Below are 12,168 nucleotides of genomic sequence, written 5' to 3'. Positions count from 1 at the left end.
AGCTTCTCCAGGCTTCCTCCTAACCAGTAAGTTGGCTGGAGTGGACATCAACTGAAAACTGGATTCATCCCTGAAGAGAACCTTAGCCCAATCATCAACAGTCCAATCCTTGTGATCCCAGCAAAGAGTAACCGGGCCTTCCTCTGCCTTTCCTTGATGAAGGGCTTCTTCCTGCCCTGTGTGACTTCAGACCAGCTTCAAGAAGTCGCTTTCCAACTGTCCTTGCTGGACAAGTCACATTTCTCCACAGTGTCCACTAATTTTTAAGGTCCCTGGAGGTCTGAGGACGATTCCTGACACAGGAACGGATGAGTGACGGTCATCTGGTGGGTAGAAAGACATTTCCTGACCAGCTAGCAGTTTGGTAGAACCATGTTGGGCTGGTTTTTCTTGGTGGAATGAACGGCTGTCTTGGATATCTTCAGGTTTTTGGCTACCCGTCTCTCACTCATGATGGCTGCCTTTGTGTCTTCACATAATTCTCTAGTTGTAGGCATTATGTGAGAGCTGACAGCTTCTGAGTTGTGCTACGGCTTGAATGTCAGCAGGAAACCACTCTAGGCCTTTGCATGTGCTGCTGATGGCATGAAATGTCCTCTTATATACCCTGGAATACAACGAAGCTGAAGCAGGTCAGATAGGACATAAGCTGCATTTTCTGTCGTGTTCACTGTATTCTTCAGGTAATATACCTTTTGTGGTACCAGGCATTAAAATGAACAAGAAACTGAAGAAAACAAGGGCGGTCTAATCATTTTTTCCATGACTGTATATTGGAGTAATTCGACCACACGTTCAAATCAGAAAAGATTTTTTGTTGAAGAATAATGATACAGAAAGTCCCACTATGGAACTGGTGTTTTAGGTTTGTTATGAATGAAACTCTACAGACAAACAATCACACTCACACTCATACCTACAGACAATCTCGAGTCACCAATTAACCTCAGTAACCTCAGCCAGAGAACTCCGAGAAAACCCACGCATGCACAGGGAGAACATGGAGACTCCATGCAGAAAGATCCCAGGAAGGCCGAGACGCGAACCAGGGATCTTCTAGCTGCAAGGCGACGGTGCTAACCACCACGCAAATAAAGCAAAACCTAAAACAATGAACAGCTTTGAGTGATAAATTGGTTCAACTCTGAACATTTCCCAAACCTACTAAAGTTCACCCTCAGCATGATCCTTCTATACATCTGTGCCTAATGCATTATTTATGTCAGAATTTTAACACTGAGAGGCTTTTAGTGGAGGATTTCTGCAGAGTTAATGTCCTGCAGCATTTGTTTACATTATTAATACATTTACACATTTGGTTTGTGGTTTGCTTTTGCACCAACTTTAGGATGAAGCATGAAAATCTCATTTTTGGCAAAAAAAAAAATAACTGTAACTTCACAGCAAATTAGCACAGAAACCTGACATGCTGAGGCTAATACTGGATTAAAATATGAATAACTCAGATTTTAAATGAAAAGTATATAGAGAAATAAAATTCAAGCAGCTACATACTGAGATAGTAATAAATATTTAGCTGGTTAAGAGGGAAATGTATTTTCTGCCGTGTTCAATTATGTCAACCTTTTAATTTTTGTCTTAAGTGTGTTCAATTTGTTTTCATTATTAGTCTAATCTGACATTTTAAAGCACTTTGTAATGAAAGCTGCTAGACAAATAAAGCTATTATTATGATGACGATTATTAACAATATGTTCAGAAATGAGAATAAATAAGCCTGCGTGTTTACATACAAACCAAACTTATTTAAAATTTATAAAGTAAAATAGAAGACAAAAAGATGCTTAAAGTCCTTAAATTAAAATATAGACATTAGCTAATAATGAAGACAGACAAGCAAATAATGTCTGTTGAGCTAAAAATGCAAAGTGTTGTTTGAAAAATGTCACATGAAAATAAATATGACACATTTTTACATAGAAGTTGAAGCAGTTTTCAGGTTTCATACACCTGAAAAGCTTTGCATTTTATGTCTGTGGGCTATCACGCTAACAACAGGCATAATAATATTAATTTCACTACAGGACAAACTTAGTATACTGTCAAATTGGGTGGAAAAATACGTGTATCTATCACCAATCGACCAAAACGAGCCTGCGTACTGGATATCATTCAACATCATGCATCCCTGCTAGATGCATTATTTAGATTCAAACTGTGATTAAAAATGTTTATTTCAACATGATTTCTGCATTTTGAAAAACAGAAATCTATGAGTAGCAAAAAACCCCACTAAAATTAAGAAGCAAAAGGCAAAAAATCTGAAATTACAGTGAAAATACGTGTATAAAAAGCCTTTAGAGCGGCACCGATAGAAGCTTTTCTTGTGATAATACTGCAAATGCATAAACAATACCAATATAAGCTGAAATTAAACAACTGTTGATATATTAAATGATAAGATATGAGTGAAAATTACAACACTGGGCATCCCTGGTAACAAATACAGTGATAAAGCATGAGCAGCAGGCAGTTAGAAATCCACTCTGAACAAAACAAATCTTTGATAACGTTCCTCTATAGCATCATCACAGACAACTTTACACTGATGTAGACTGAAGTGCTGCAGTGTTTTATTTGCCAACTGGCCAGAGAAACGTCTGAACTGCCTTTCCTTCTTCTGGGAGACCGTGGAGCTGCCAATCAGCCCGTTCTGTACCGAGGGAAGGCGTGGCAAAGACGGCAGGGAGATAATTACACGTAAAAGGAGAATAACACAGCAAAGAGTGTGTTTTTCTGAATTTAAACATCTGCTTCCCGTCTAGCTGCAAGTGGGAGTTGTACTGTGATGATTTGCAAGATTACACACAAAAAAACACCAAATATTATCTACCTAAATAGCTCGTTTACAAGCTAATTAATTCTCACGAGAAACCTGGCACTTCCTGGTTGCTTTGTTGTTGTTGCACATGGTTTATTTACGAGCAGCGTCATCCCGCCGCTCAGCTGAAACCCATCATGACACAGCTCAAACAGGCCACGTTAAAGCATGTTGATGTCTGTCGGACCCCGTGCACCACCCACCACGCCCTAGCAGACATCACACCGAGCCGGCTCTCCTTTTTTACCTTCGTGGGCCGGCTCCGGGTCCGGCGTGAGCGAGATGTCGTTGAGCTCGCGGAGGCAGAGCCACTCGCCGTCGACGGACACGCGAAAGTTGCACAGATAGATGGTCTCCCGGGCGGCCTGGGTGATCTTGTCCGTGGTGGGGGTTGGGGTTTCGCTCTGAGGCGTCAGATCGGACATGATGACTCAGCTTATACACCAGGCGAGAAAAGCCGACGCCGGCGAGCGGGGAGAAGAGAGAGGAAGGAGAAGAAAAACAACAGAAAAAAAAACCACAAGGCGTCGCAGCTTTTGTTCCAATGAAGGCCACGAGGAGGGTGAAAAGAGAAGAAGGCCTGCAGGTGTGATGATCGCTGTTGCTGCTGTTTTTCCTCCTCTCTAAGCCTGCATCCTCCTTCCACCACTGACTGAATCCAGAAGGGCTGCCCTCCCCTCTATTCCTCCTCCTCCTCGTCAACCTCCCGTTATCCTTCTTTTGTGCAGACCAGAGGAGAGCATGAGGAGGGGGAGGTGGGAGTTTAAAATGCAACAGAGCACCGCCGGCCGCTAAGAAATCACAGCCCTCCTCCGGTCAGCTTAGCGCCGGCTGGCTGTGATTGGGCTGCACCGTGCCGCCGCAGTGAACGCTCTCCGGGTGGGTGTCGACCAAGATGGCGCTGGGGTACAGCAACGCTCAGTGTCACGTGAGCAGATGGTGCATGCGTAAGGGGAAGGGAAATAAAGAAGAGGAGGCGGCTCAGCCGGCGGGGGTCCCCAGAGTGAGCAGCCATGATGCCAACGATGCAGCAGAGAGGCTCATCCGTCGCAGGACGCTGACTGCAGATTGTAAATCGGTGAAACTATGAATTTAAAATCATTTCTAGACCATGACGAGGAAAGTTGTTTTGATCGTGGAGTGAAGTACTGGATTGTTCATTCTTCTTTTGTCGTTTTGTGTCTCGTTTTTTTCATTTTGTGTCTTGGTTTTGTCATTTTGCGTCTCGTGTTTGTCATTTTTTGTCCCATTTTTGTCTTTCATCTAATTTTTGCAAAAAAATTCTCGTTTTTCTCCTTTTGTGTTTTGTTTTTAGAATATTTTGTCTTGTTTCAGTCATTTTGTGTCTCGTTTTTGTCATTTTGTGTCTCGTTTTTGTAATTTTGTCTCATTTTTGTCATTTTTTGTCTCATTTTTGTCATTTTGTGTCTCATTTTTTGTCTCATTTTTGTCATTTTGTGTCACATTTCTGTTGTTTTGTGCGTTGTTTTTGTACTTTTGTGTCCCGTTTTTGTCATTTTAGTCTTTTGTCTAATTTTTGTAATATTTTTTCTCGTTTTACTCATTTTGTGTTTCGTTTTTGTAATATTTTGTCTTGTTTGTGTCATTTTGTGCCTCATTTTGGTCGTTTTGTGTCTTGTTTTTGTAATATTTTGTCTAATTTTTGTGTCTCGTTTTTGTCATTTTGTCTCGTTTTTGTCAGTGTCTTGTTTTTGTCATTTTGTGTCTCATTTTTGTCATTTTGTGTCTAATTATTGTAACATTTTGTCTAATTTTTGTCATTTTCTGTCTCATATTTGTAATATCTCGGATTTTACATCAGCGTCGGTGCCGTCTGTTGGCCGGGTGAAGCCGACGCGGCCAGCTTCTGCTGGCAGCTGCACCGGGGTTTACGGAGAGTCTCCTCGCCAGCGTGTTACCGGAGTTCATCAAAAGGAAAACCGTGAGTGGGATGGCTACCAGGGCCACGGCACGAGGAGACTGTCACGTGCCATACAGACGCACAAAATTTGCAAAGACTGTGCTCTCTGTAAAAGGCACCAAGTACTGGAATAGTCTTCCATCATCTATTAGAGAAACTCCAACACTTGCCACATTTAAGCTTCACCTAAAACAGTGGCTTAAGGAAAACCAGGCCTGTGAACATTTTTAGTGTAACTCTTCTTCTGTTTGTATTGTGATGTGTTTCTCTTTTTCTGTCACCTGCCTGGGGACTACAGATGGAAATTAGCATTTCTGCTATAATCTGGCATATTTACACTGCTATTGTTGCATGTGTTCATTAATATGCACTGTCCCTATTAAATAAACTAATAATAATATTTTGTCTTGTTTTAGTAGTTTTTTGTCTTTTTTGTCAGATTTTTAAGTTTAAGTATTAAGGTAAAAACCTAACAATATTAATTAGTTAATTAACCCTAACCTAACCTTTACTAGTTTATCTCAGTTACTAACAGTTAACTTCATTGTTACTAATCTGCTGATTACCTGACTGATAAACTGGAATCAGTTTATCTGGCAACGTCAACAAAGTGCAGATGTTTTAGTCAGTCAGCGAATCTGGAACAAGGAACTGCAACAGAGAAATACCAAAGATAAGACTGAAGTCATTTAAACATACGGGACTTCTCCTGACTCAGTCTTTGGTCCGTATTATATTACTAAGTTGTGTTTTCTTTTTGTATTCTATTTTTTGTTCTTATAATATTATTTGTTCTACCTCTGCACACACACACACACACACACACACACACACACACACACAAACACACATATATATTAGTGGTGGGACGTGATTAAAAAATTAATCGAATTACAGGCTTTGTAATTAATTAATCGCAATTTACAGTTTTGTCAAATAGCAATATTTGACACAATAAGTGAAGTTTTACAATTCAAATAAAACTGGTTGATAGTTGAATCAATGAATAGACATATACTTGTTTATAATTTAAAATTTATTTTAAAAAAGGAAAATGGGACATAAAGAAAAAAGTGATTTTGATGACTTAAAGCCTGAATTTAGTTATTTTTTTTTTCCACTGTATGGCACATAAAATCAGCATAAGTAGTTCAAGGAGCTTCAGAAAGTTGAAAATCCAGAGATTCATTCTGTTTTCATCTTTTCTGGGTCTGATAAATGGTGGAATTTTGATGGTTCTTTTTATAGGAATATCAATTTTTATTTATGTAATTTTTTATAAACAAAAAGTTTATAATTAAGTTATTAAAAGAGATATTTTTGTTGTTTAGGTTATTCCTCCTCCAAGGAGGCAGAGCCTCGACGGAGTAAAAACTTAAACCACAAAAATGTTTCATTTCTATTTATCTGCATTTTTCATCTGTCTGCTACATTCACAGATTACTGCAAATCTAAGTGCAATTATAGCGATTTTATTCAACATTTTAAGACTTTCTGTAAACTCAAGCACTGTCTAGAAAAGTGGTCTATTATTGGATGGCTACACCGTTAGCATGACTCGTAGCTAACGTTAGCTCTGGTGCTAACAGCAACATGTTTTACATTGAGGTGATACCGTCGGCTTGAAGTGACGCAGTGATCAGAAAACTCTTTGTTGTACAATTTGCACACAACCAGGCTTTTATCCAAGCTGCCATCAGGAAGATTTTTAAAAGGAAACTTTCTGTCCAACAAGCTCAATCTGGTCTTCCTTCACTGTTTACCAGTGCCTGACTTCACTCAGTACTTCCTGTGCTTCTTCTTCATGGCTACAAACAGACTTTAGGTTCATTACCGCCACCTACTGGGGCTGGAGTGTTCATCAGAGTTACCGGTGTGCCAGAAATGAGGGAACTGAGGAGGGTGCAATTAATTGCGTTATTATTTTTAACGCGTTATTCATGCTGGAATGAATGAATGAATGAATGAATGAATGAATGAATGAATGAATGAATGAATGAATGAATTAATTAATTAATTAATTAATTAATTAATTAATTGAAATTAACGCGTTAAAGTCCCAGCCCTGATATATGTGTGTGTGTATATATATATATATATATATATATATATATATATATATATATATATATATATATATATATATATATATATATCCCAATTTGTTTGAATTTGTTTGAATTATGCTAGTTTAATTAACTTTAATTTCTTTGTTTTCTACTCAATTTCTTACATTATTGTTGCACTGTCTGCTCTATGTGCCTTTTTATTGCCCCCTGGGGAGAAATAACGTTTTTTGATTCTGAGTCTGAATTTGAAAGGAATTATGCATGACAATACTACTTCTACACTGAAGGTAATGAGTCTGTGTTACATTATTTGGCAGACGTGTGTATTTTCTTATTCCTCACCATTAGTTAAATCAAAACGTCTATTATACCTACTGTTGACTCTTTGGAGGCACCAAAGCTTCTTCTATGAATGAAAAACTTCAGAAATAGTGTTACTATTACACTGCCTGTCCACCAGAGAGCACTGATTTATTTATTTTAAACCAGTAAAGTCTGTGAACTGCATCTTAACCACACAAAAACTGATCTGAGAAAGACATAAACAAGCCTGGTAACAAGTACACATAAATCTCTGAAACAGTAATCTAAAAATTGTTCATAAATTGGGGCAGTATTATTTTCTTGTTTCGATTAATTAAATATTAATTCTGCTGGTAAAATGTCCAAATATTGTGACTTATTTTTGCCTGAGCAACAGCCCAAAACGCAGAGATATTCTAATCTATTTATAATTAGAGAAAAGCAGCAAATCCTCACATTTGACACTAACAAATGTTCATAATGAATGACTTAAATCAGAGGTGTCGACTTTGCAAAGTGTAAAAGTTACAGAGACAACAGTAACTGCAATTAAAAAAGTAATGGATATTTTAAATTTGTCCACTCTACTGCCACAACTTTTATGTATTTTCTCAGTATGAATTCAGTACATTTGCAAGGCAGGAGGATAAATGAATCTTCCTCCTTAATAGTGAGTCAGTTCAGGTGATCAGGATTACCACACAGATGTGGAAATGAATGTAAATTTAAAATAAAATTTAAATACTATATTATTCAGTTCCAGATAGCTGTGACTAAATGTTTTGTTTCTTTTTAGACACTCTGTGATCTGTAAGATTTAATGTGTAAATGATAAACTGAGGCATAATGTTGTTGAAATTGCACTTATTTTCCAAAAGAAATGTAATTTTTTTCATAACGTTTTGCAAAAAGGCACTAGGACAAAGGGGAAAAATTAGGAGTTGTGGTTATTTACGTGGACGGGTTCTACGTGACCCTGAGATGATGAAAGCCAGTTACATCCAAACATTACAGACTGGACACATCCTGCAGTTAAACCGAGCACTGCATCATATAAGAACAGACTCTGGTTTACGTTCTTTACAACTCCTTTTGTTGCACAATTCTCATATTCCTCAGCAAATCTACAAGTAACATCATTTATTCTGATAACACATTCAGAATTTCCGTATTTTGATGTAGAAAACACATTTTTAAAACATTTTTAGAGCAGAAATGCACTGGGGCTGCATCAGCATTAGACTTTATTTTATGCTTTATTATTTGTCTTTGAGTGCCCAGAAAAGCGCTATTACGAATAAAATGTTTATTATTATTATTATTAATATTTATAGGCTATTATGCTCTGATGTTACTTGTCCGGTTCACTCAAGATCAAATTAAGATGTATGTGGCCCCTGAACTAAAATTAATTTGACACCCCTGATTTAAATTCAGTGATTGATTATGAGCTAATCAGCTTTTGGAGGCTATTAAAAAATATGAATTGAACTATCATTTCAGTATTAAACTCACTCTCTGTACTAAGAAAGACAAAATGAGAACTTTAGGAACAAAGTAAAGGACTAATCCAAAAACAAAACCTACTGAATCAAAAAGAAGTGGCGCTGGTTTGACCCAGATTCCAGAAAATATTCATATTCTATTACTACGTCTATTGCTACATAAGCTGCTGTAACAATGTGAATTTCCCCTGGCGTGGGGAGAAATAAAGGACTTATCTTATATCACAGTATCACTAACACTGGCAGAGAAACAGGCACTGACCTACTTCTACATTAGCGTGTTTTTACTTCCCTTTAACTCAAAATATCTGAGCACTTTAAATATTTAGGTTCTTGTTTATCACCCGGCCTCATCAGCCTGGTCCCAGATTTTTTCTGCAGATTTTACATTACGTTAAAAAGGAATAATTGCAAAACTTTCTGAAGCATCCGCTTTACTTTTAGTGCTTAAATGCGTCTAACCTCCTCTGACAGAGCGAGAAAGCAAAGCAGGATGGGTTTTGATGAAGCAGTGAGGAACTCTGTGAGGAAAGTGAGCTTTGAGCTAAAACAAAACCTCCAGATGCTGCGCTAAATTTATCCAACAACAGCGGGCGTCGCAAAGCCATTGATCAAAGCCTGTCAGAGAACGCAGCACAGCGGAGGGCCGATGGAGGAACGATCTCCAGGAAGAGAGATGAAGTTTAGAAACCACACTTATTAACTGACAGAGATGTCGCAGAATCACAGATGTTCAGGTTTTATTCAGTCAATTATGTAAATAAATCTGAGGATGAGAATCAGCTGTCAATAGAGGGGATTTATTTGGTTCCTTTACAGCAATATGTGCTTGCTTGTCTCTTGGGTTTTAACTTACAACACCAGTACTTCTTACACTTATAGTATTTTTTATTTTGAATTTCTCAGATTTAGATTTGAATATTTATTCTTTTACTGTCTATTGTTGTTGCTGAGTACTGCAACTCTTTACACCATGTCAAATTCCCTGTGTGTCACCTGGCATTAAAGGCTTTTCTGACATATTTTTTTATTTATTCAGGTAATTTTGTACAGTATATGACATTATAGGTTCTTAACGTTTAAGCTAGATGGGCTAGTTTGTATTTTATGAACAGCACTGGATCGACATTCTTTAATTTGTTTAGTTTTACCACTGAAACTACTTTACATCATATACTAAGAAAAGTTGTCTAACTTATTTTTTTCTAAAACTCTTCCTCTTTGAAATTTATAATATTTTACTGACAAGTTTAGATGAAAGATTAACCACTTTGTAATTTAATTACAAATGTAAGTCACAAGTAGTCCAGCTTGGCGACATTTATTCCATTAATGTAAGTTTTATCCTTGTAAAATGTATTTTAATTAATATAATATTTCACAACCAGCAACATCTAATTTTTTGGTTTGTTTTTTACAAAAATGGAATATATATATATATACATTATATACATATACATATACATATACATATATATATATATATGTATATGTGTATATATATATATATATATATATATATATATATATATATATATATATATATATATTTTTTTTTTTTTTTTTTTTTTTTTTTAATTTAAAAGAACCAATGCATCTATTCTAAATATTATGATATAGTTGATCATATTGTCCTGTTTAAAGTGAAAGTCTGGCCTGTTTACTCCATTCCAAAGTATTTTCCTGTCATGCCAAGTGTTAAATTACAGGACTTATTGTGCCACAGATGTTTCTTGTGACTACATTTAGAATATGACCTCTCCTATCGTTACAGTATCTGGCATCATACACAAGCAAGTAGCTGAGAAACAATAAATACATTTTTTCAGTGTTTTCTGTCAGCAACAGATTTGCTGTGATTCTTATTAACTATTTATGTGGGGTATTTTGAGATGGGTGAACTTTCTCTCCTCATCAGCACCTGATCTCTTCTCCTGGACTATTTAAAGTGTTTGTCACCCACATTACTACTGAATAATAATGAAGAAAACAACTTTACATAGATTATAGCTGTAATTTTAAACAGGACGAACTAACCTTGGATTCACTGTGGTGTTAATATGGAACACATAGAATGAAAGTAGGATGACCCAAATTTACTAGAGGGCAGTGTTTGTGTTTTACAGTCATTTTAGTGTGAAATAATTTGCAAATTGTGCAGTTTTAAGGTTAAACTCAACGAACTACTGGTTTGGGCTGAGACCCAAATGTGTCAGAATCGTAGTAACGGCCCTTATGTTGAGTTTTGAGCTTAATATTTGAATTATTAACACAGAAAATAACATTGTTTGGTCTAAACCTTGATTTTAATACTTGTTAGGTGAGATTTTCGTTTAAAATGAGCTAAATAAACAGCAGACTGAAGGTTAGCTGGCGGTTTCTGGTTGTTTCGGGACAAGTTAGCTAACAGTGCTAGCAGCTCAAACTGAAGCTAACAGTTGATTATCTCCGTAAATAATGCAGTAACGGTAGATAAATGACAAAGCTGGACTTTTAAAAATTGCTTTCCACTTACTTCTACGCCTGGAATCGATCCTTTCTATTTTGAAGTCATACTGTCGAAGCGGGGCTGGAGACAGAGATCCAGCCTTCCCGAACCTCAGGCTAGAGTCCAGCGCCTCCCTGAAGTAAATCACCGAGGTCGGGGACAGAGTCTCATCCGGACTGTCGGCGTGTCCGTTTTCGTCGGAGGAATTCTGCCTCCCACAACTTCCAGACTCCTCTGACTGCAGAGGCAGGTCTCCCGGTGGCGTATCCCGCTCCGCCATCCTCCCCTCCGGTCAGGTTTACTTCATGTGACCGGCGGGTGGGCTAAGCTAGCTAGGTGCAGTTAGCAAACAGTCGACGGGCTGGTGAGTCGGTTCTACTCCGAAGTGTGATCACTCCGCCTCCGGGTTCGGGTTAACCCGTCCTCCGCAGCCTCCTCCTGACCCGGAAACAGCCATGTACCAGCATTTTGGTTAAATCTGGTGCTAAATTCGCGAGTTTCCGCGTTGCGTCAGCAATCCGTTCACATGACCAGAGACCATAAACACGGCGGAAGAGGAGTCGCTGGTGGCAGATCCACGACGGAGCACCTTACCGCTCCCATGATTCATTGCGGTTTAAGTGGAATTCCGGGAACACTTGAGCCTCTTCTCTCTCTCAGACTCTCTGATGCACTATTTACACTACCAGTCAAAAGTTTGGACACACCTTCTCATTCAGTGGTTTTATTTGATATTTTATACTGAAGACATCAAAACTATAAAAGAATACATGCGGAATTATATTGTAAACAAAAAAGTGTTAATCTTCAGCATTAATCTACAATATAGAAAATAATACCAATAAATAAAAAGCACTGAATGAGAAGGTGTGTCCAAACTTTTGACTGGTAGTGTATATCTTTTTGCATCAATAACCACTAAAACATTTAGAAACAGAGCAGTTTGATACAAAACATTAAAATTAATTGAAATTAATTAAAATTAAATACAATTTATGATGATTAAACACTGAGAAACAACTAAAGGCTCCATCTAGATA

The 12,168-nt window shown here is 37.5% G+C and overlaps 1 protein-coding gene across 7 annotated transcripts in view; it reads right to left on the bottom strand.

Annotated features, from left to right (window-relative positions):
- rufy3 (RUN and FYVE domain containing 3) overlaps positions 1-11,663 on the bottom strand; it is a 56,147-nt gene extending 44,484 nt beyond the window's left edge. For 4 of the 7 annotated variants that reach the window (XM_055011493.1, XM_055011497.1, XM_055011496.1 and 1 more), the window contains exon 1: positions 11,156-11,662. In XM_055011493.1, coding sequence (XP_054867468.1) covers positions 11,156-11,408 — 253 coding nt within the window. In that variant the 5' untranslated portion in view covers positions 11,409-11,662. Of the gene's footprint in view, positions 1-3,089; positions 3,268-11,155 lie in introns of those variants that run through there. The other 3 variants (XM_055011495.1, XM_055011499.1, XM_055011494.1) reach the window with 2 other exon arrangements.
- Positions 11,664-12,168: the final 505 nt, after the last annotated feature.

Source organism: Amphiprion ocellaris, chromosome 6 (genome assembly GCF_022539595.1).
Source record: "Amphiprion ocellaris isolate individual 3 ecotype Okinawa chromosome 6, ASM2253959v1, whole genome shotgun sequence".
In the NCBI taxonomy this organism is placed as follows: domain Eukaryota; kingdom Metazoa; phylum Chordata; class Actinopteri; family Pomacentridae; genus Amphiprion; species Amphiprion ocellaris.
Note: the sequence above shows the minus strand (reverse complement) of the source record. Positions and strands in the feature narration are given on the sequence as shown.